The sequence below is a fragment of the Amia ocellicauda genome, chromosome 9 (genome assembly GCF_036373705.1).
Source record: "Amia ocellicauda isolate fAmiCal2 chromosome 9, fAmiCal2.hap1, whole genome shotgun sequence".
NCBI classification, from domain to species: Eukaryota; Metazoa; Chordata; class Actinopteri; order Amiiformes; family Amiidae; genus Amia; species Amia ocellicauda.
The window spans coordinates 37,851,363-37,876,742 of NC_089858.1; the positions used below are offsets into that span (position 1 = coordinate 37,851,363).

The window sequence follows — 25,380 nt, forward strand, 5'->3', positions numbered from 1 at the left end:
TACAACATGGTTGAGGTTTATTATGGCATACACAACATATGTAATATACGTTTTTTTTAGTTTTTTTTTAATGGAGAAAAAAAAAGTATTTGGTTTAAATACAATATATTATAAAGTGCAAATTGAGAAACAGTTCCCTTGTCGACTTAAATTCCCCAGCTATTGTGTTGCAGGATTTGGATGCATTACAGAGCATGGGAGTCATCTTCATCTATTGTGTATTCCATAAGGAAAAATAGAAAATGTTACTTCGATTCATTTTTTTTTTTTTTTTTCCTTTCTTTGATGATTCTCTCCATAATCCAGACAGATTGAGGTCATAGAGCTCTTGTAGTCTGTAATGGACCAGAGAGCTGAAAAGCACAGAAAACATGAGACAGAAAGAAGAAAAACAAAACAAAAAGGACAGCAGTTAAAGACTACTGGTTGCGTTTATTAAACTCTGCCTAGCAAAACAAGCACTAAGAATAAGCATAGGGTATAGAGCGCTAGTGCTTTGGGGGAACGCCATGACAGAACACAGAACTGATGGGCGGTTTGGGACAGGTTGGGGAGCCTTGAACTGTCAAGCCTTTCAAGGTTATTAATTCCCATGAGGGATGACCAGTCTTGGAAGCTACAGGGTGTCATCATTGGTGTTAGCCATCCGAGAAGCGACGACAGAACAAAGCTTCATGAAACAAGTCGAGAAAACAAAAAGGGCAACATAAATACATGTTAAGCACACGCCTACATCTACAGACTCGAACGCCAAAGATCAAGAGCCAGGGGATGGAAATAGATGCTTGCTAAGCATCCATATATAGTCATTGCGTCACTGTGGTTCAACGGCTATTCTGGGCTCATTCATAGAAAAGATTATAATTTAGGAGAAAGTTTAAGTGAGTTGCTGAAATGGAGAAGGGATGAGATGTGGTTTCTTCACATCGATATATTGCACAAAAATAGCAACCAATACCAATTATAAATGGTACTAACAAACATTCAACTTTAGTATTCAACTACTACCTCTTACACTAAGGTAATCTTGATGCCATCAACAAGAACCAACAGGTATCCTGGTCATTCGGATGAACATATTTCCAAAAGCTAGAGCGTATCAAGAACAATGATTTGCTATTCTTTATGTATCTTCCCTGTCAAACACAGAAACAAAAGAACCAAGAATATGTGCACGAGGAGCGACGAAGGGGAGGTAGAATATAGCGGTTCACTCCCGAGGTTTCAGAATAGCACTAGGATTGTGGGTAATGTATTTTTTTTGGCAGTCCTGTCACTGGCATGCACAAGTCCACTTTAGCAGCAGATGAAAGATACTAGTGCACTCGGTTGCGCAAAAACTATTATCAATCTCCTATTCGAAGAAGCTCAAATGTATTAAAAGAAAGTTATATATATATATATATATATATATATATATATATATATATATATATATATATATATATATATATATATATATATATATACACACACACACACACACACACACCTCTGGTACAGTAAAACAGAGGACAACATGATATTTCCATGCAAACAAAAAAGAAAAGGGAAATCAGAAATATAAAAAAAGATATGGCAAATCAGAAATCTGCATCAGATTTGTAGATGCACTAAAAAGACAATGAAATAAACTTGAAAAATCACTCCAAAGTGAGATTTAAAAATCACCAAAGCAAGTAAACTAGGACTATACTATAATCACACCCATAAAGGAGAAAAAAAGAAAACAAATCTATTTAATAATTATCACAGAAAAGTTTCCCATTTTAGTTTGGAGAGATTGCACTAAAGATGCTGCTCTGGCCCTTTCATTGCTGATGCCACGGCCAGAACAGAGACTGCACTGACAGCCCACTTACGCAGCCTTTCCTCATATGTCAGTCATGAGCTGTTGAGGACAGAAAGTGCGGTTCAGCAGTGAAAAACCGGGGGAACACTTCTTTTCTTGTTTCTTTTCTTTTGTTTCCGTTGCATTTTCAGGCCTACGGCTGGGGCTGTTCCAGAGTGATTCCAAGTTTCTCGTAAATTTCCTTCAGGACCAGGAGAGCCGTGTCTTCAGATTCCCTGGAGCATGAAAACAAACAAAAGACACATCTTATGGTGCACTTTGGTAGATTATTCAATTTGGGAAACAAAGGAAAAATAAAACGTATGCATCAATATTATATTTCCCCTTCTCATGAATTCATATGAGCCATCTGAGCTAATGAAGGAATGGAGAACCATTCACACTGTTCTGAAACTGCTTTTCTTCGGTGCTGTGCCTGAAGGCCTCACATACCTGTAACTCAAGTCTCTACAAAGAGGACTAGATCATTTAAATAAACTCAGAAGCTGCTTTTATCTTTTGGAAGAAAGAAAATGAATCCAAGCAGGTCCCTGAATCAGATTTCGGGGGCTGCGTTGTCTTACCAGTAACAAAGGTGGCTCTGAAGTGCGAAGAGATATTCGTTGAAGCTCTCGATGGGTTTCTCTTGCAGGACGTAGTCGATCCGCCGCCCTCCGTTCAGCATCCCCACCTTAATGTTCTGCTCTTCCAGCTCCTTCTCCTTCTCCTCCTCTTTGGAATGCAGTTCAGCCTCCTCGGTCTTGATCCCTGCATGGGGATGAGAGACTTGGTTATCCCTCTCAGCGGCGAAGATTTGCTTCAGACTAGCTCTTGGCACTCAGCAAAGCTTACCTCTTCTGGATGGGGCTCATCTTACATTACAGACGCAATGCAGGTCTGTGCAAAAATGCACATTATGGGGATGTTTCCGGGTTGCTGATTGGTTAACCGGATTGACATAAAGAGAATGCCATCTTGTGCAGACTAGGATTTAATATACTCTTCACTTTCATGATTATAACAAACTGACTGTCCATTAAAGAGACATAAACTTGCATTATTGCCACAACAGAGAACCAATGAAGAGTTATTAAATCATCATATACCAATTTAAAGATTTGTTTTATCTATATATTATATACACACACACACACACACATTCACTGCAACCAGGAAGACAAGGTCAAGAAAGTATAGATACAGACATGGATATTCACTACTTGGCCAAAAGTATGTGAACACCCCTTCTAATTAGTGGACTTGGCAATTTCAGCCACACCCATTGCTGACAGGTGTATACAATCACGCAGACAGCCATGCAATCCCCATAGACAGATATTGGCAGTAGAATGGGCCATTCTGAAGAGCTCAGTGACTTTCAACCATCATAGGATGTCACCTATCCAACAAGTCAGTTTGCCAAATTTCTGTCGTGCTAGAGCTGCCCCAGTGGATCTGCCTCTGGAAGCAACGTCAGCACATGAACTGTTCGTCAGGAGCTTCATGAAATGGGTTTCCATGGCCGAGCAGCCACACACGACCCTAAGATCACCATGCGCAATGCCAAGCGTCGGCTGGAGTGTAAAGCTTGCCGCCATTGGACTCTGGAGTAGTGGCAACTCGTTCCCTGGAGTGTTGAATCACGCTTCACCATCTGATGGATGAATCTGAGTTTGGCGGATGCCAGGAGAATGATACCTGCCTGAATGCATAGTGCCAACCGTAAAGTTTGTTGGAGGAGGTCTGGGGCTGTTTGTCATGGTTTGGGCTCGGCCCCTTAGTTCCACTAAAGTGAAATCTTAATGCTACGGCCTACAATGCTATTCTGCACTTCCAACTTTGTGGCAACAGTTTGGGGAGGCCCTTTCCTGTTTCAGCATGACAATGCCCCCGTGCTCAAATTGAGGTCCACACAGAAATGGTTTGTCAAGATCAGTGCGGAAGAACTTGACTAGCCTGCACAGAGCCCTGATCTCAGCCCCATCGAACACCTTTGGGATGAATTGGAATGCAGACTCTGAGCCAAACCTGATCACCCAACATCAGTACCCGACATCACTAATGCTCTTGTGGAATGGAAGAAAATCCCAGCAGCAATATCTAGTGGAAAGTCTTCCCAGAAGAGTGGAGGCTGTTATAGCAGCAAAGGGGGACCAGCTCCATATTAATGCTCATGATTCTGGAATGAGATGTTCGACGAGCAGGTGTCCACATACTTTTGGCCATGTAGTGTACATTTGTTTTAAATCAATCTAACCCCACACTTTGTGATTTATAAATAAAAGCCCCCTTAAAATAACTTGCAAAGAGTAGTAAACCCAGAAACTATCATTGCACATTTTAAGTCCCGGTTGATGCTAAATGTTTGGAGAGTCAGGGAACCTTTTTACCAAAACTGTAAGCTAATGAAGGCTAATTGCATGGATTTTCTCACTCTTGACTTTAGCTTTGGCTCCAGGATCCTTAGATGAGTCCCAGGCTACAGAATTATACAAAAGAAAGGTAAGGTTTACTGAATCCATTCCCAAGTCACTAACTTTCAGTGTGCAGCCTCCTAGTAAAGGGACATTCTGAAAGCTGCTTTTTAAAAAAAAGAAAAAAAAAAGAAAAGAAAGGCAGAGAGTGATGGCAGATTATTCCAGCGCAGAGCCGAATAATAGAGGGACAGCAACACATGATGTCATAGCAGAGGGGAAAAGGGATTTTTTTCTACATAGCAGTTGATGAAAGTCCAGGCGTCTTTCATACGGTCTACCAAAGCCGACAAGATGAATTGGCGAGAACTATTTGGAGATGAACACGGAGGAAAACAGCAGCCTCTATCACAGGTAAGTGTTAGCAGCCAATCAGCTTAAAGCCTCTCTCACAGACAAGCAACAACTCATGACATTCACGAAAGCTGCGAGCCCAACTTTATTTAAGGATACTTTGAGCTTCATAGGAAGTGGTAGGGAAGTCAGAAGAGATTGGGATTTATACGAGTCTAGCCCCAAAATGGACTCACAAACATCTATAAACCGAACACAAAAACAAAAAATCGAAACTAAATGAAAGGAACTTAACAAATGTAAATAAACCCTCAATATATATATTTTTTAAATTGCTCAATTTTTCTGTTTGGTATGATGTAATGTCCAATGTGATTGATCATACAATTTTAACTTGAGGCTTGCTCCATATTGTACCACATTTTATTGCTATTGAAGGTATTTTGAAACGGAGGGAATCTCTTTGAATCAACCTGTAGACTGCAGGATACCATTTTAATACTCGCTCGACTCATCTGGCCAGATCACTATTCTTAAGAATTTGTTCATGTCCAAACTATACAGTATTCAGCAAACTTATTTGCCCTCTTAGCAAATGTTATCTGCTTAAATAAAGTTTGTGTGTCCGTTCTGGGGGGATCAGCAAGCAGTGCTGGAATATACTCACGAACTTAAACTTTACCTCACTGGTTACCTCGCTTACCTTGGAAGTAATTAAAATTCATTACTTTTGGCCACTCCAGTAAATTTTTCCAAAACTCAGGCTTACACTTTTTCCTTTTAACTTTTCCAGCTGCATGACAGAAGAAAGCCAACGAATGAGTCCAGAAAACAGCCAACAGAGCGGGTCCCATGCAGAGATTACAGTGAGGAAAGAAACGGTTAAAAACGGATACTTAATGCCAAGGTACCAAGGTAATTTGGTATCAATATTATTATTATTATTATTATTATTATTATTATTGTGAAGCTTTTATTTTAACATAATGCATTTCTTTACTGGTTTAACCAGAGATTCAAATATTTGCCATATAAACTGCACAGAACTGGAAACAAAGGCTGATAGAATTAGAAAAAATATGGTTATTACTTATTTAAATGGACGCAAAAGTACTAAATTCCCTTTACTGTATAGATTGCAGGATTTAAGCTAGGCAGCAATAGTGAAAGGTAATATAGCTGCAGTATGAGCAAAGGTGAACTAACAATGTAGGAGTTACGGCTTTCTGTGTACAACAGTATCAGAGGCACTACTCAAGAGTGGATGAAGTAATAGGTCAGTCACTGAAGGGACCGAACCAATTCGAACCCTGACAGACTTGCACGTCCCAGTGCGCATCTACGATCATGCCGTTATCTTTCGAGTCGAGGACACTACCCAACATTGACTGCGGTCCCATAGGCCCCTCCCCCTCTGGGTAGTCTCTTCTCTCACAGATAACCAGGGCTGCATTCGCAACCTATCCTTTTATGTAACCCGGTAAATTCGGTGCATTCAGAACACACAAATCACAACTAGCAAAACTTTTGCAATCCCACAAAACCAGAACCCCTTCAAAACAAACACTTCAAATTGTTTTGTGTTACAATTGTTATCAAAGGGCACTCAACCTTTTTGCCATGATGCCCAACAGATAACATACAAATTATAATTATGATTACGATTTAAATAGAATGAAGAAGAAATTGGGTCTTGCCTTCCGACTCTTCAGGAGGCGGCTCAGGTGCAGTTTCTCCTTCTGTCACCGGGGGCAGTGCAGCAACGGGTAAGCGTGCAAAGGATTGCCAAGCGGTCCGCAGAGATCCCAGTACATTGTTCTTCAGGTCTGTGCTCATGCGTGTCAGGCTCTCCTTCAGCTCTGTGGAGTCACACAATCACATCACATCCGAGAGCACCTGCGGTCTATTCTGTACTCAAGAGTTCAAACAAGCTGCTCAATGTTTTTGGTGGCGCTTTTAAAGATTTGCAACCTATTGACTTTGTCAATTTCAGACGGGTTTACAGCATATATAAGTCAAATACAACTTGACAGGTGTGTCATGTTTTAAAAATTAGGAATCAAATCCCAACACTGCACAGATATCTTGCTAAAATGTAACTGCATTTTAAAAGCAAGCCTTTACGTATGTAATTAATCTGTGGCATATAAAATAAAACAAAAAATCATTATGGCGCAAAGGGTTCTCACCAATTGGCAGATATAAATTACCAATTAATCACTGCAGCGGTGTGAAACAATGCTAAGCTTGTAGAAGAGTGCTTATGAAGTGATGCTCACCCAGGTGCATCCTCTTCCTGCCTTTGTGGTGAGGGATCAGCATGGGTTCGATCTCCATATCAGAGACGATCATTGGCTCGATCCTGTAGGCCACTGGGTCAAACTGCGGGGTGGGGAAAGAACGGGAATTAAAAGCAGAGTTTCCGAAAGCAGTGGTCTCCATCCCTGGTCGTGAACTTGTGATGGTTCTCGATGGAATAAGCATCAATTTTCTGACCTTTGAGGGGCTGAAAAGTATTGAGCGGTTTGATCCAAATGATCTATAAATTATTGAGTTTAACAAAACCCCTGTCTAATGGGGAACTGCCCCCCATTTTTTGTTTATCTTGATTATGTTAGCTGTATATATTGTTTTAAATATAGCAATGTCAAAAATAGTCTAGAGTGAATATATATTTAGGAAAAATGTGATTTATAAATGCCTAGGCAGCTGCCATTTTCTCTGTAGCAGACAATCAGTGACATCAGTTGCAGTCACACACTGCAGTGAGGCTGGGCATCTATCTGACACGGACAGTTGCTGGGGCAGTGGCTCACCGTCTGTGTACAAACATGTCACATTGTGTGGCTTTTGGCTGTACACAACACAGTGGACACTGTCAAAAAGCCAAATATTCCCTGTAAAAGAAACCTGTGCATAGATATTTTGAAACAATATGAATATATAATTCACTTAAATCAGCGTATCAGCTTATCCAAACACATTTACTATTACTTTTACCTATATAATACCTTTTACTATGTAGACACCAGGCTAGCCAAGGCAGTCCGGGCCTTAACTACATCACGTTTGTACATATAACCTCGATTTGAAATCCAAAATGGCGCTACCCATAGGGAGAAAAAGTGAGCTGAAACGTGTATAAACTTGTGTATTACTTAAAAATGGAACATATCCTGGGTCAGATGCCTAGTAGTATGTAATTGTAATATATTCAGCCAATAGAATTAAGAATTGGGCTGCAGTTCCCCTTTATCTGTTCAGAATTGAAGGTGTTCATATACTGGGGGATTTAAAGGGTGACCTGTACAGCCTGCTGGATTGGGGCTCTGCAAGACCAGAGCTGGAGCTTCACAAGGAGTCAAGATTCTGCCTGTAGGATTTGGAGCTTGGCTAGATGTAAAGGCGTTCAGAAGTGGGTGGACGACCCAAGGAGGGGCCTGATATACTGACACACATCCTCCACCATCTTACTGGGTGATAGATGTTGTAGAAGCACTTGCAGGTGGGGAAACTGTAGTTGGGGTCGATCCTCTTGAGGCCCCGAACGGTGAGGAACATCCCGATGGGAGACCCGAAAGCGAAGAACGTTTGGGGGTGGAAAGCCAGCTTGGGGTAGTTGATGGAAACCTTCAGAGCGACAGGGGAGAGAGGGTCGGGTGAGCATGTGATCTGTACAGTGAAATTCCTTCTCCAGCTTCTGGACAAAAACCCTGAAAGCTGTTAAAATAGTCACTAGAACTGAAACTAGGTCAAATGTTTGCACAGATGGGCTACTCTTATGAGTTAAAGTCAGTTTGAATTATGAAAAAAAAAAAAAAAAAAAACACTGTGGCACACACCCTATGTTTATCCCTCTCTGATGGTCTTACTATGTTTGTGTCTGAAGCTCAGCAAAGGGCCTTAGTTTAATGCTAGGCACAGAAAGCATAAAAGCAATTTCTCACTCTTAGTGTATACAAAGGTCAAAGCACAATTTTACTTATGTTGTAATATACACTCACCTAAAGGATTATTAGGAACACCATACTAATACTGTGTTTGACCCCCTTTCGCCTTCAGAACTGCCTTAATTCTACGTGGCATTGATTCAACAAGGTGCTGAAAGCATTCTTTAGAAATGTTGGCCCATATTGATAGGATAGCATCTTGCAGTTGATGGAGATTTGTGGGATGCAAATCCAGGGCACGAAGCTCCCGTTCCACCACATCCCAAAGATGCTCTATTGGGTTGAGATCTGGTGACTGTGGGGGCCAGTTTAGTACAGTGAACTCATTGTCATGTTCAAGAAACCAATTTGAAATGATTCGACCTTTGTGACATGGTGCATTATCCTGCTGGAAGTAGCCATCAGAGGATGGGTACATGGTGGTCATAAAGGGATGGACATGGTCAGAAACAATGCTCAGGTAGGCCGTGGCATTTAAACGATGCCCAATTGGCACTAAGGGGCCTAAAGTGTGCCAAGAAAACATCCCCCACACCATTACACCACCACCACCAGCCTGCACAGTGGTAACAAGGCATGATGGATCCATGTTCTCATTCTGTTTACGCCAAATTCTGACTCTACCATCTGAATGTCTCAACAGAAATCGAGACTCATCAGACCAGGCAACATTTTTCCAGTCTTCAACTGTCCAATTTTGGTGAGCTTGTGCAAATTGTAGCCTCTTTTTCCTATTTGTAGTGGAGATGAGTGGTACCCGGTGGGGTCTTCTGCTGTTGTAGCCCATCCGCCTCAAGGTTGTACGTGTTGTGGCTTCAAAAATGCTTTGCTGCATACCTCGGTTGTAACGAGTGGTTATTTCAGTCAAAGTTGCTCTTCTATCTGCTTGAATCAGTCGGCCCATTCTCCTCTGACCTCTAGCATCAACAAGGCATTTTCGCCCACAGGACTGCCGCATACTGGATGTTTTTCCCTTTTCACACCATTCTTTGTAAACCCTAGAAATGGTTATGCGTGAAAATCCCAGTAACTGAGCAGATTCTCAGACCGGCCCGTCTGGCACCAACAACCATGCCACGCTCAAAATTGCTTATATCACCTTTCTTTCCCATTCAGACATTCAGTTTGGAGTTCAGGAGATTGTCTTGACCAGGACCACACCTCTAAATGCATTGAAGCAACTGCCATGTGATTGGTTGGTTAGATAATTGCATTAATGAGAAACTGAACAGGTGTTCCTAATAATCCTTTATGTGAGTGTACAAGAGAACACACTAATACTTAATACTTAACAATACAGAATTGAATGTTATATAGATGCATTCCAATTAAAACAGGATTGAACTGGGTAACAAAGGATGACTTCAAAGGAAAATAAGTCATTCGATTGATGATATTTAAAAAAATAATAGCAAGTATAGGGGTACACACATCTCATATATACTGCATTAATACAGTATATACGAGACAGGAAACAGAAGGTGAACAGTAGGGAGACTGAAGTCAGTGTAGCATCTTCATGCCTACCAAGAAACATAAGCTTTCTAAACACACATCTGAAATTCACAACGAAGACTAATCACAAAACTCCATACAGACATGCTGAGCGGAAACACAGACGATCAACAGATGAGAGGACAAGAAGTGAAAAGGGTTGCCCTTCCCAGCTGTAGGTAAAGCACAAGCAGTGAATGGCAACTACTCCACTAACTTGACACACACACACACACACACACACACACACGTAAAGTACAACAGGAATGGCGTGTCATCATGAGGAGAGACTGGCGGCGTTTCTTTAAAGACAAAGCAAACGGGAGATGAAAACTACTACCCACCCCTTTACTGTCCCCCAGCCCCACACCCCCAATGCACCAACCTGGCCTGTGCCAATCCCCCGATTCTGCCATCCAGATAGCCAGGGGAAAGGAACAGGAGGGCTATTAGTGTCCTGGCCCCTGGTCACACTATGTACGATATACAAGCACCAAGGACATGATGGGCACTGCCCCTATTCCATCTTAAAAAAATAAAATTAAAAAAAAAGCATTTTTCTGCAGGGGTTGAAAATAAATAAACTGCACTGTGCAGCTTGAAAGCCATGCGTGAAGGCGGTGAGTTGGTTTGCCAGTTAATGGTGGCAGTGTTGTAGCAGCCCTCTGCTGGACTCCACTGTGGTCCTGTAGGCGTCTCACCCACTGCGATTCATGATGTGTTCCCTGAAGCCCCGTCTAAGAGTTCTGTGCAATGAGCTCAACTCCGTGCAAAACGTATGTACATTTATTTCTTAGCACGCTCAGGATCCATCACTTTTTGAGCTATGCACACAGTAACGTATTCATTTTCAAGGAAATGAAACAGGGATACTTCAGTATTTTGGCATGTTAGCCTAGTCCACTCTTCCAAAATGGTCAGGATAGCAAAAAAGAAACCTGTGGCTTAAAACAGTGAAATAAACACCTACTTAAAGTTTCCATTCGGTTATAAAAGGCAACAATGGCATGACTCAGAACATTTCTAGCTTGTATTAATGGTGGCCACAGTAAATATTAACATTCAAGGAATATTTTTTTTTTTCTATAACTATGCCAAACTGAAAATAGCTTTGGTATTTTGGCAGTTTAGCCTGATGTTTTACACCCAATCATGTGAATCCATGGAAACCATGGAAAAATTCTGTGCGTCCAGTTTGAAGAAATTTGAATTTATCGTTTCGTTAGCACAGCACAATTGCTGCAATCAAATGGTCACAAAATGCTCACTCTCAAAAGCGGCTAATGCTAATACTTGTATGCCTGAAAGTTCCTTGAATGTTAATATTTACTGTGGCCACCATTAATACAAGCTAGAAATGTTCTTAGTCATGCCTTTGTTCCGTTTTATAACTGAATGGGAATTTATTTATTTTTCTTTCATCTTTAAGTAGGTGTTTATTTCACAGTTTTAAGCCACAGGTTTCTTTTTCCTATCCTGACCCTTTTGGACAAGTGGACTAGGATGTGCGCAGCTATCGGGAGGCAAAGGCAGCGCTCCAATGAACATGCACAGTCATTTTGTGCCGAATTGTGGCCCTGAAGTACTGAAAAGAAAAGAAAAACTGAAAACTGAAAGGTCTTGTTCCCACAGAGGGTTTTTCTCAAGCGGCTGCCATTTTACCTGCCCAATTCCGACGTCAAAATACTCGTAGTCGACAGGGCTGACGCTAATGGAGGACAGTGTGCCAAGGAGAACCTGGTCATCGGATGTCCCCAAACCCAGGGCCCCCACTTCCTCTTTGGCCCCCTGTAAACCCGCAGTCAAGGGTGGGTGTCCTGCTCTGACCTCCTGTGTGAAACGCAGGAGAGAGACAATGGCTGCGTTTACATACAGTTCAGCCATGACAGTCGAGGTTGTGTCAGCATGACTTATTTTAGGTAGTCATGGCTGGTTCCAATGGTTAACAGTTCTGGTTAATGTCTGAATACAAATTAATCCCAAGTTAAAGCCTTTCGGGAACAACAAACAGGTTAAAATGTCTTGTCTCACACCTGCAGGATCTCTCTTTTCCTCATGAAGCACAGGATCTTCTTCCTGGGCCCGAGAGGTATTCCCATATCCTTCAGGTCATTCTCTGTACACAAAGCCTGGAAAATAGAAAGACAGACTCCATAAACAGTGGCTTCCCTGTTTTCTCCATTCAACAGCTTGTGAGCACTGTATGGGATATACAAATGCATGCTTTTCCAAGTGAAAAAATCAAAATCAATACATTCTCAACAAGAGCAGCACTAGATTACCGATAGCTAAACTGAGTGGGCTACAAAAGCTGTGCTAAAGAAACACACACCTCTCAATCAAAATGTCCCCAAAAAGGCAGAGAAACTTACCAGAGACTCAATGTCCAGCTCTTCTTTTCTAAATAAATTGCTGTACTCCATTAGATCCATTCTCTCCAGAGCCTCTTCTAAGCTGTGTAAATCCCCATTCACAGGCCCACGGCTGGCTTTGTCCTGTGTCTGAATTAAAATATAGATAAGATAAGACCATTTAAATGCACACGTCTCATATTTTCCCCCCCTAAGTCTAAAATGCCAAAAATAGGGCAATATTGAATCAATATAAGCTCTGCGAGTCGACCACGAATAATCTTTAAGTTTTTAATCAGCTCCATTGCTCACTGGGCACATACAAAACAAAGGATTCAGAAATAAAGTATAAACTCATGTGGTGGCTGGTCTGCTTCTGTAACCCTTGCATTAATAATATAATCATTACAGTTATCACTTCTAAGACTTCTAAACTGCTTCATGTTTCTTTGAAAATAATGGTATATATTAGCAAATTCAGGTAAGAGGCCTATTGGAGAGGCTTGCTTCTTTAACAAATTTATGTTATACCAATTTCTATCAGTAGATGGTAGCCTAACTTCTATATTCCAACAACAGGGAATTCACTGTTTTTATAAAAGATTTAGTGGGAGGGATATATTTATTGACGATTATGACGATTTACTAGCAGACGCCCTTAACCAGGGCAACTTACTATAGTCACAACAAACACTAAAAAGAAAAGTATGAATTACAGAATGTCATTACATATTTCAGTATCAATGTTTTATCAAAGTATCAACATTGTTATCTGCAAAAAAACATTCTTAGAGGAATATATAACTCCTATCATTCATGCATTTATTTATGTACTTTAAATCCCATCCCCACAGCTGGAGAAAATAAATACATAAATAAATACATAAACAAACACACACATATTAATTAATACATATATTCCCTACCACTGGTTTACTGTTGTCTTGGTCAGTCTTCTGATTGGTTAAGAGGTCGAAGAGAATGAGAGAACCTAGATGAGACAAGAAACATTTAAAATAAACAAAATCTAAATTATATTCTTTATAAAAAAAAATCAGCTGCCAAGTTTAACAAGAACCAAAACAAAGGTACAGGCTTGTTAATAACACCTTTCATGTCCTAACCTAAGAACCAACATGTGCCAATAAATCATAATTGGGGGTGTGGTGGTGGACAGGGACAATTTAAGAATGCATTTGAAAGATTTATGTAGGATTTCGTGACATTAAGCAGTGTTTCTCCACCCAAATATATCACAAATAGCTTCAGTGTGGTGGGAAAATGCTTTAATGGGAGGACGGAGGGAGCACGGGACTGACCTAGACTGTGTCCGGCCACAGAGACGGCCCCTGTGAACTGAGGGTTCCTCTGGAGAAAGAGGCTGTGAAGGCGGCTCAGCTCCGAGGCCACGGTGTCCACAATGGTCTGACAGTAGGTGGGACTGTTGTAGAAGAACAGGTCCAGCAGAGTGTCATTGGTGAAGTGTCGCAGTCGGCTGATACTGGGCAGCGTTATCCTCTGAATGTCTCTGTCTCCCAGACACGCAGACGCACAGACACACAAACACAGACAGATTCCCAGACAAGGACACGGGCACGGGCACACAAACACAGGCACACAAACACAGGAGGAGGGGAAAGCTTCAGTAACATACCAGAAGGCCCCAGGCTTGGAAAACTAGTAGAACACATTTGGTTGGATTTAAAGTGTGATTTTCTTTGATTGTTGTGAGCATTATAGAAAACAAACAATTGAATGTTACAAAACCAGGATTAAAACATTTACGTCACAGGCTTTGAGTTCAAATGCTCTGCTGCTGATTCATGCATGCATTTACATTTTTTTGCTAAATACAAATTGTTAACAACTTAGTTTTTTTTACTATTTCCCCCGCCCTTACAAAATATAAAAAGCTTGAGTGTCTTCTTATGTTTTACAGAAATGCAATGGATTTATGTTGTACTTTATGTAAAAACTGAATCCTATTTAGCAATGCTCTTAACTTTCCTGACTTTTATTGAGAGTTGAATAAAAAAAAAAAAAGTATAATATAGATTTAAACACACATGCTTATCAGACAGACTGATACCACCAAAGTCATACCCAGACTTTTTTTTTTTCCCCCCAGACTTGTTTTTACATATGTATGTTATACTAGCCATAGGGCAAAAAGTTTCACTTGCAAAAGTATTTGAGTGTAGAAAGTTGGAAGAAAAACAAAAGTATACTTGGTGTGTACTTTGTGCATTTGTCAATTTCTTTTCTAGACTTATACCACTTAATGTTCATTATTGAAAAAAATGTGGGCTACCAAAATGTGTCTACCCCTGACTGCATCCTTACTTATCCACTCCAGTGGCGTCTCCATGGAGCGCGCTGTGCCAGTTCACAGGGAGGAACTCCACCCGGCCGATCCTCTTCTCCTCCTCAGCCTTCTTGAAGTGGGAGTTGAGCAAACTCAGTGACGCACTACGAAAATCATTCACTGGGGCCGCGCATGCACACAACACACACAGACACACAGACACAGGCCCAGTGAGGGATAGAGTAAATTTTTTAATTTAAGTCACACTTTTCAATCTGCATGTGTCATTTTCTTAACAGAACAAAATGCAAACTTAAAGTGATGATGAAGATTGTAAGAATGTGTCCCTAAGAGAATGAAAATGTTTTATTAGGCCAAGAGACCAGACACAGCTAAATCCGAATTACTTGCAGATTCAGAAAAAGGTGTATTTCTTTAGCAGATAACATAAAACTAAGATGATAACATGAGGGGGAAGAAAAATAGTATGCAGGAGAGAAACAATTAAAATAAAATACTAAAATAATACAAGTGGAAGCCTTTAAAAGCCAGCTATGTACAGATTTGGTTTTAATGAGGATGAGGCCCAGATTACATTGAAACATGGAACCCAGGTGACATCCACCACAAATCCATTATTTTGTTTCGATAAGTGGGGGGGCCTTGGGATTTGTTTTAAATAAAAGACCTTGAGGATTGTGGGCAGCAGATGTACGTACCACACTGAACGATGCTCCGGAAGCGCAGGTCACAGGCTGGTCCGATTCCATGCACCATGAACACTAAATGATCCACTGCCTCCGGCTCCCCTGTGGAACGGAAAAAACACCAAAAGGTCACCCAAATGGTGCCCATGCTCTTCCTGGCTGACATCGTCTCCACAGACCAGATATCCCCTCAACCACCACAGCAGAACCTCAGATGTTTCTGTGGAAGGAACTGGCAGGCAGAAGAGCCTCACCTTCGGGAATTTCGACCGTTATGTTCTCGATGCCCCTCTTCACCGTCCTCGGGCGGGTCTGCTCTGACGGAGAGGAGACCCACTCTTCCTGGAGCGTGATGGGCTGATACTGCATTATCAGCTATGGGTTCAGAAGACAACAGATCCTTAGAAAACCCATCAGTGATGCACACCAATAAGTCCTACTCGATTCATTCATTCAATCATTCATTCAATCGATCAATTGATCGATGCAAGACTTAAGTGCATCAGGTATACCAGCAGAGACACCGTGTACGAAGCTTTTGACAGATCCCAGTGGAGAAGAATGAAAATCTAGTTCAGTGCTCTTCAAATGTGTGCGTCTACTTTTCATTTCACCCAAGCTCTTCATTAGTGAATTAATCACCAAACTGACCCATATAACCCCTTTCCTGGGGATGACTGAAGAGTCTAAGAAAGCTGCTGCATTGTGGCCTGAAGGACTGTGCTTAAACACTGATAGAAGAGATGTTGATGCTCCAACAAGACACCAAACATTGGCTATGGAGAGTAAGAGCAGTAGAGCATTTGATGAAGAAGAAGAAAGGGAAAATATTTTTTCCACACTCTTAAGAGTCCATCCCTACCTTTGGGTTGTGTAATATAACCGTCTCTCCTGAGGGAAAATCCAGCTTCCTCTTCCATTCGTCTAGTGTCACCGCAATCATGTACGCCTCCTGTAGGAACGCCGGTAGAGATATCAATTGCAGAAAAAACTTCCCAGCATCCAGAAAGCCAGGAGAATTAAAAGACTGGGAAAAATCCATGATCTGACAAGGACCAAAACTTTTTGATGAAGTAATATGGTTTCCTGTGGACCTCAAAGTTGGTGTAGAACGGTTCTTGCCGACTAATGTCTGAACACAGAACTGGTCCTCTAACAGCAGTAAAAAATCTGTGCCTACAGTTCCCATCCTATTAGAGCACAAGATCTCAGAGCTACTGGGATTTGCTCCTCAGAGTGGGCGACCATAGACTTCTTATTCTGTGTGCATTTAATGGATGTGCTCTTTAACGCTCAGAGAAGGAAATAGTCTCTTGAAAAAGCCTCACCTCAAGCCGCTCGCTGAACTCCTCAGCATAGGGTATGAAGCGGCTGTCTTTGTCTCCCTTGTAGAACCAGGTGCAGCGTCTGACCTCAGAGGGGACCTGGTCCCAGTAGACAGCGTATCTCATCCTCTCGGATAGGTGTACGTCATAGCGCCCGCCCTCAGTGGCCACAACTATCTTTCCCGACTTCTCACCTGAAGTTCGGCAGCAACACAGAGATCAAACATTGAGACACGGCATCTTGACAAATCCAAATACGCGAGATCCTTCAGCTTGTCAGCTTTGATAGTAAGAGTTGTACGCATTGTAGCTTTATGTTACATGATTTACTTTCTATGAATTAAGTTTTCCTGGTTAATAGTTTTTTTAATTAAGTTCTAATCTATCAGTAGTTTTGTTTATGGGTCTGTAGCAAAACGGTGTAAAGCTTTCACAGTCTGTATTGTATTTCACACGTGGACGACACATTAACCACAAAAAAATGACTTCTGTGTCAGGTGATTGTGGGGGTGGGCAACAATCCTGCACAGAGTTGAAACTCCTATACCAGTGTAAGGAAAACATCAGGGGAGGGGGCACTAATGAAGTCAAGGGTCATGTACATAATGTTTTCTAGTATTGATTTTAGAATTCAGATCTTGTTTTATCATATACACGACTGCAAATAAAATAAAATAAAACATGTATAAGTTAGTATCCTAACCCTGCTGCAATGCAAGACTTTTGACACTTAAGTAAACAATATACTGTTAACACTAGATGCGCCGAGCCAGTCAATTTGACCAATTTGGTTATTCAAATTTGAATTACTCTGTGTTCCTAAATACACTGCGCATACCCATTCGTGACTTTTCCTAAATATATGTATTAAACATGCCTACAGCGTTTTAGCTGCATAAACGCGAAAATAAATAAGTTATAAACATATTTACCTAGAATAGCCAAAATCTGGTTATTTTGACCAGTCATTTAAATACATAATAACTCAAATATAGCGCATAATCCTGCCTGCCCTTTACAATATAGTCAGTCTGGCGCTCCAGTGGCGATCTCTACCGGTCTACAGTCTTTCATGTGCTAGAAAAACACACCCATTGTACAGCATTACAGTGTTTCTTACAGCTGTACTTGGATTGAGTGGATACAGTGATGACCCGATTGGAAATGGAGACTGAAGAGAGCTTGATTTGGACATGCCGTGAATATGAACATGACTGATTTAGGGGCATCAGTGCTACTGGGAATGACAGAGCATTCGTGGGTTTGTGCCAGTGCTGTGAATCACGGCGAGTGGTACGCCAGGTCCAAATGGTACCGAGTGCTTTTACTCCACTGATCAATACACGATTGCTACTGCAATACAGAGAGCAATAGCGCAGCACATCCACCAAAATAATGATTCACCGACATTATCAGTGCAGGAGCATTTATTGCGATGCTATATATTCGTGGAGTAAAAGTGTTATCTGGAGAGGCTGTCAAAATGCGGTGTGAGGGACGAGCTCATGCAGGGAAAGTGCAGAAACGTGTCCTGTGTGACTGTACGAGCTGTCAGGTATGCAAGCTATATAAATAGTAAATAGTTTATTGAAATACAAAGCTACAGTGAATACAAGCAGTGTATGCTGAAAACGTTTACATGGTGTTGAAAATGTTTAGTGTACAATTATGTTTTGATAAATGCAATCGTTATGTTTGAACTATAAAATATTGCTTCTCAGCATTATTCCAATATTTACGTTTACACTTGTTTCATTCTCTTATTGCATGCCGTTTTTGATCATTTTGCTCATTGTAGGCTATATAGTCATTCATGTTTTGACTGCAGTGTGTGCATTTAGAAAAAAAGTGCGTTGTTATTTATAGCAATAATATTAATGTTTTATGATCATATTTCAATTTAAATACTCTATTTGTGCTATGTAAATGTTGGATTTGAAGTTCATGAATAAAACTTCTGAGTTTTAAACGATGGTTTGCCTTTGATTATCATATTGCAGCTGTTAAAGGGCTATCGGTTACAGTGACCGGCTATGGCGCTTGAAGGTAGTTCGAAATGTCGGCGCTTCTAGTGTTAACTCACCATTTGGTACATGTTTTTAATGTTGAATAAACCAAAGACTATACCAACACAACCCCTGGGACACACTATGCAGGGATAATCAGACCCAAAAATTTGGCCCTTGAGGATGTTTGGTGTGGCCCCCAAAGACAACCTTCAACCACCCCTTTCTGATCCTTAACTATACTTTTACGGTTTCTGAACATTTTCGGTTGCAAATTGCACATGTAATGTGGGGAGAAATAATAAAACAACAATTAAAGTTCTTAAATGTGCCCTGGTTTCCCAGAAAGGTATAGGACACAAAAAGGTATGAAGTGGTACATATTTCTTTTCATTGGTGGTTAATTTTCTACTGCAGCCCCCCCATCTCATGAAACCTCCAGAAATTGGCCCTCCTTCACCAGACATTGGGAACCCCTGATCTAAAGGTTATGAAGTTGTCATTTAAAGTGTTGACCCTCGTAACTGCTTTCAGGTAGTGATTAACTCAACCTCTCCGAAACATTTTCTTCTTTCCTACTTATTATTACTACTACTATATTTCATAGCAGACTCCCTTATCCTGGGCAACTTACCATTGTTACAATAGATCACATTATTTTTACATGCAGTGACCCATTTATACAGCTGGGTTTTTACTGTAGCATTCTGGGTAAAGAACTTTGCTCAAGGGTAGTGTTCCTCACCCAGGATTGAACCCACAATCCTCTGCTTCAGAGTCCAGATCCCAAACCACTACTCCTCACTTCTGCCCACACTTATCAACTTAGTTTAAGTTTATCCCTAGTACTTCAAGTTCAAGACAGTGGCCATTTTTGAGCGCCTCCACTAGTCACTTTGTCTACTTACCCGAGTTGTGCGCAGCCTCCAGTTTCTGGGAGTCTTCCCTGCTGAACGGGAGCCACGTGTCTTTGAAATCCGTGCACTTGCAGTAGAACCAGTGAGGCTGCACCGGCTCGTACAGGGACTGGATGGCGTCGAGGTCGATGATCTCGAAGGAGCTGGAAGACGTTGGCGAGGTCTCGACCCGGTCAGTGGAAGCCATCATCTAGTCAGAGAGCAAGCACAATGCCACTGTTCAGACCTCTCTTGTGCAGTTAGGAAGAACAGGAAAGAAAGGCAGGAAAACACGGCAAAGTAGGAGACTGGACATAGATTCAACATCATCGCCAATACATTACAGTCAGTGTTGTTATGAAAGGAAAAATTCCAAAGCATGTATTCATATAGAAGAGCAAAGGCTATTATGTTGCAATAAAGGTCACAGGATCACCAAGCAAGTTTACAGTTGCTTCATCCCCTGCTGCGGGGCATAGGGTTAGTCAGGGAAGTGGGGAATTGCTTGGCCAATCAAACAGCATGAGTAGGGAATGTAGGTAGGAGGGTGCAAAGCTATTTCTATATTTTGGTTCTTAATTTAGGCTCAAGTCATAACTTTTGCCACCATGGCCATAGATTACAGTAGTGGACCCTCTGGCAATAGCACTGCATGTGTCATGTGTTTCCTTCTCTGTAATCGCGGTGACTAAACAAATCTACTGCCATGTTCTCACAAAAAACCCAAATTGGTGGACAAACCAGTTTGAGACAAAACATCCAGTCTGAATTTACATACAGCAGTTGGTACACGATGAGAAACTGCATTCCACAGCTCTGCCTAAAAGACACCTTCTTGCCAACCACATCTCTCAGTGCCAATAAAATATCATCTGAGCAGTTTCAAACCTTTTTCCATCTGGGGGCTTCAACTTCAATAATGTAGCTCTGTGAAAGAGAGCAAATTCTAGCATCTTCCAGTCTTCTTCAACTTACACAACAGCAATGCGTCTGTGTCAGGGTTATCGGATTGCAAAACGTGTCACTTAGATCCCTGATCTCTATGGATTACAATCAGGTGAGCAAACCACAACTACAAAACCTTCATCCCAATCTTTAAAACCTACGAGAACCCATTACGTATTGGCGGCCGAATCAGTTATAACTACTGTGTTGCACATTAAAGATAGGAAACCTACTGCAACAGCCCTCTCTCACACTAAAAAACACACGCAGAGACACATACCTTGATCTTAGGGCACAGTCAAGCTTCACTCTGACAAAGAGTCGACTCTAGGGTTTCAGCAAAGGGCATTAATAATTGAAGACCACGCAGATCTTCAGAGATGCACAGAGATGCAGGGAAGGCGGGTGTGTGGCAGGATCTTGAGAAGGAGTTAGGGTTGGACTTGTAACATAATGCCCCGGGCTTTACAAAGGCACACATTATTCTCGCAGTACAATAGGAGATTGCTTTAGCACATCTGAAACAATGAACGACTTGATCATTGGGCTATTTGTTTTATTTTCGGCATGGGAATCACCCCAAAAAAACAACAAACTTGTGTGTCATATCTGTAAAACAGACACATATCCGAAAGAAAGCACATCAAAACTAATTACAATTTGTACTAGTAACTCCACAAACCCTCACCATCAATTTCAATGGATGCTGGAATAACGCCGTTGTCCAAAACAACACTATACACACTGGCAGGCATGGCGCTTTTCACGCAAACTAATCTATACTTAGCACATGGCCTCTGGTGCAATCCACAACTGGAGCCATTAGACATTTATACGCTTTCGCTTTGGCCGAATGTACAAAGCTTATAGTGCTAGTTTGCCAACATTTGAATATAGCACAAACAAACCTAACTGTAGTCCTTCGACAGATGTTACACGAGTGGAAAATGCACTGGGAGCATACGGTTCCCATTTTATTATGACACAGCTTTTCAGAGATATTGAAAAGTGTGTTTTCTTCCAGAGTGGGGAAATACAGACAATTTCTATGCCCTGCAGACATGCGTCTTTACACTAGCCATATGACTGTGACAAAAAGCCCATTCAAGTCTGGTTGAACATATAAATGATTAATGCATAGAAAAAAAAAAGTCCTATGATGGCACAATGCAACACATACTTTAAACTGGACATTGTACTGTGTATCTGTGATATTCAGAAAAAAAATCTTCAATCTACCCCTTGCAACCTAATGAAAATGAAAATTAAACCATGGTGAAGACACTTTGTATACTTCTACACAAGCGTTGTGTGTGTGTGTTTAATCCAATATGCATCAATATTTTTTGCTCAGCTTTTTTTGGACTGAGGGTGGAAGTCCAAGTTTGTTTTCCACTATCTGTTTAAATTAGACCATATCTGCTTTAAGAGAAAGGAGCATCTGTTATCCCACTTTGACCTGAGAGTCATAAAGAGGTGTCACGGTGTATGCATACAGTATGCAAAAAATAAACTATCAATTACCCAGGTCAAAGAGTAATTGTCATTTCTCTCTTTTCCAAGCTGTGTCCAGGCTAATTTAAGAGCAAGGTGTCCCACCATGCAGCAGAGTAGTTTAACAATTCCAGTTAAGGTGTGAATGATGGGCTTTGTGCTCTTTTTGGCTTGACTGGCTTGACATGCTTGACATGAGGGACTCACAGCCTGGCAGCAAGAACTAGACCGTTGGGACCTCCAGAAGAGTGTGGGACTGAGATCTTGTCTGCTCTTAAACATTCATTATAAATTCCAAGAGCAGCAAATCTGACCTTTCTTGTGCAGACTGCTTTCAATATGGCAGCCCACTAGAAGGTCTGACCTTTGATTCTGCTCAAATTCTAACTTGCCTTGCATTTAGTGATAAAACAGAATGGGCTCAAAAGGGCTGATGTCTTTAATTTCGTCAAAATAAAATAACAGATGCCACAAAACAATACTGTTTCTTATTGAATCCCTAGCTTACCTAAATAAATGTTTCTGTATGACTGTTTGGTCTAAATTATTCTAGTGGGGCTGATTTGGGAGGAAACCCAGAATATGTACAGTGTGGTCAGCAGTCAATTAGATAATTGGCAGGCTTTGCAGGGAAGTTCTGGCAAAGTAGGTCAAGTGTATTGAAGATTTACAACGGGGAGGGCCGGAACAACACAATGCCAATGAGGGTGACCATCAGGATTACTGGGCTCATTGTGTGTGAGCCAAGTCACCTGATCTAAAGCAGAAAAAAAACAAAAACGTTTCAAGAGTGCAAACATATGTGTCGCTTTCTTTAAAACGAAACACCTGTGTATTTGATCAGAGTTATATATTTTCAGCTCAAATATTGCGGATGTTAAAGGTGGCCTGTAACCCCTATGGCACTGGGTCTCTCCTGTAGCCTACAGTGTGGCGAGCTTTGGAAGATAGGAGAGCAAGCGATGCATGGACACACAAAAGGGATATGCGAAAGCTTGGCTGACCTGCCCTCTGGCTGTACAGGAGGCCACCTCGGGCCGATGCTTCTGTGTTCCTCGAGTCTGCCCAGCCGGATTAAGGCTCGCCTGATTGTGGGCCCTGATCCTCTGAGAAAGATCGGAAAGATCAGGCTGGGGGGGCTCGGCAGCCGGCTCCACGTTCTGGGACATGGCGTAATAGGATTGTGAACTCCGAGGCCAGGACTTTGACCGTGAAGGTGCTGGTCGTCGCCGTCCCAGTAATGGAAGCTGGGCTCTTCGATATACCAAGCCTCGTCAACAGGAAAGCAGTACACCTAGAGATGACCGATTGCACCAACACGGTTTAGTCGATAACTCGGATTAAATCAAGGATTATACTTTAATCAGCTTGCACAAAACCAGCTTTTATATGTAATCAGTTTAAAATTAATCCAAGAGTAAATATTGCACCACTGTTTTTAACCCAGGTTTCAATGTGAAATATGGATACATTTTAAACATCAAATATACATTACAGTTTATTCAGTAACAAGTGCTTCTCAAAGGTTGACATTTGTGGATCTGTTAAGTTTGAGACATTTTTATTTAATTAGATTATACCAGTGTTTTTGTTTCTTATTTTATCTATTCTCACCTCAGAAAGAATGGTTGTTATAATAGAAGGGCTTTCTCGTGAAGATGTACAAAATATATATATATATATATATATATATATATAAGAAGAAAAAAAAACATTCAACCACTAAACAGAATTGGCCTTAAATTAAGGAGCAAAGCCCTAGCAAAACTCTCTCAATGTAGTAACATACTGTTATACAATACAAAACAAATAACACAATGTACTGCTTTATATTATTTAAATTAGAATAAAATAATTAAGTTAAAGTAATGTGTTTTATGTAACATTGTGGTGCAATTGTAACATTTATGATAACAGCAATATCCAAGTGCAAAATCTGTTGGTTAATCATAGATCTAGGATTAGTATCTTAATGCAAGATTAATCCTGGTTTACATTTTTGGGGTGCAAGGCAACTCAGATTAAAAATAACATTGGGTTAACTAATTAGCGATTAACCAATGCTGTTTTAATCCATGTTGGTGCTAAAACTACTAAAAAGTAGGATATTCACTTACAACTGGAAACAGTTACAACTAGCCTCCCTAGCAGACCCTAAACTGTGAATGACTATCTGATTCATGTGCCAAACATTTAAATGCTGCGTTTGAGATGCAGGCCCATCACTCCCAACTGTGTCACTGTGTCCTTTTATTGGGGATCAGTGAATGTGGTTTAACAGGGTTTTATTCTAATCCAAACTCAGACGCAGCCGAAGTGAAAGTGCACCCTGTGCTCAAATCGTGCAGTAAGCAGCGCAGGCGCACTGCGTGTCACCCCGTTAAAGCACCCACTTCACTGTCTAATCCCACCCCGTGCGTAACTTTCAATGAGAGGAAATAAAGCGTCGACACCGATATCGGTGCAGTGTATTGATATTTCGCTTAGAAATGAATAAATACACGCACCGGTCAGTAAAAACAACATGCAATTACACCTTAACAATCTGCTGTGCGTCCCTCATGACCCATCACAAACTGGCTGTAACAATGTATCGGCCTCTTTCAAATAAGCGACGCATTTGCAAGCTAATACAAGGTGCGTATCTTGCAGAGAAAACATGAACACAAGCTAACACCGCTGACGTCCAGTATTGAAGGCTGGATCAGTGGTCATTGATGGGCGCTCTCTCGTCACCACACCAGCACTAACCCGAGGCTCTGGCCAGCTCTGCCCCGCCGTCCTCACGCTGTCCTTCGCACGGTTTGGGATCTGGACCTCTCTGGTGCTGACATGGAGGTTCTGGTCCCGGGGGCATTGTAATATTTCCTTCAAGGCAGCCAAGATGTTAATACAGCGATGCTACTGAAGTCTCCGTTTCTTCCATTGCGGCGAAACGCACGCTGTGATTGGCGTACGCCTCCCGTGACGACATCAGCAGGTGACGTCACCCGGCCGCCAGGAGTTCAAAGGTCGACTGTTGTGTTGCGACATCTTGGCCAGATCAGCTGAGCAAGAATGAAAGGGAAAGAGCAAAGCACTAACATGAGCTCAGCGTGATGTAATAGGCTGAAAATACAGTAGATAAAAAGGTGGACTGTTAATCAATCTTAGATGTAATGATGATAACAAGACATTGCATTATACATTTAGTTTGGGGGGGCTTTGACTGTCAGTGCACACTTACTTGCCTGCAACATAGTTTAGGTCCATCTTATTATAGAGGTTTCAGAAATTCTGAGCATTCTCACCTAGACAATAGCTTTATA

The 25,380-nt window shown here is 41.3% G+C and overlaps 1 protein-coding gene across 3 annotated transcripts; it reads right to left on the reverse strand.

The window, feature by feature from the left end:
• Window positions 1-25,012, reverse strand: ddhd2 (DDHD domain containing 2). Of its 3 annotated transcripts, XM_066714390.1 has the most exons (19): window positions 24,824-25,012; window positions 23,077-23,366; window positions 19,646-19,844; window positions 16,735-16,925; window positions 16,269-16,358; window positions 15,661-15,781; window positions 15,419-15,508; window positions 14,738-14,879; window positions 13,714-13,922; window positions 13,321-13,385; window positions 12,416-12,544; window positions 12,077-12,172; window positions 11,706-11,873; window positions 10,429-10,452; window positions 8,074-8,229; window positions 6,879-6,981; window positions 6,297-6,458; window positions 2,416-2,599; window positions 1-2,067 (listed from the first exon to the last, which is right to left on the reverse strand). In XM_066714390.1, exons 2-19 carry the CDS (start codon window positions 23,239-23,241, stop codon window positions 1,986-1,988), a joined length of 2,376 nt encoding a protein of 791 aa, XP_066570487.1. In that variant the 5' UTR covers window positions 23,242-23,366; window positions 24,824-25,012; the 3' UTR covers window positions 1-1,985. The 3 variants fall into 3 exon arrangements, with proteins under 3 accessions (XP_066570487.1, XP_066570489.1, XP_066570488.1); XM_066714392.1 differs by lacking the exon at window positions 23,077-23,366; XM_066714391.1 differs by lacking the exon at window positions 10,429-10,452.
• Window positions 25,013-25,380: the final 368 nt, after the last annotated feature.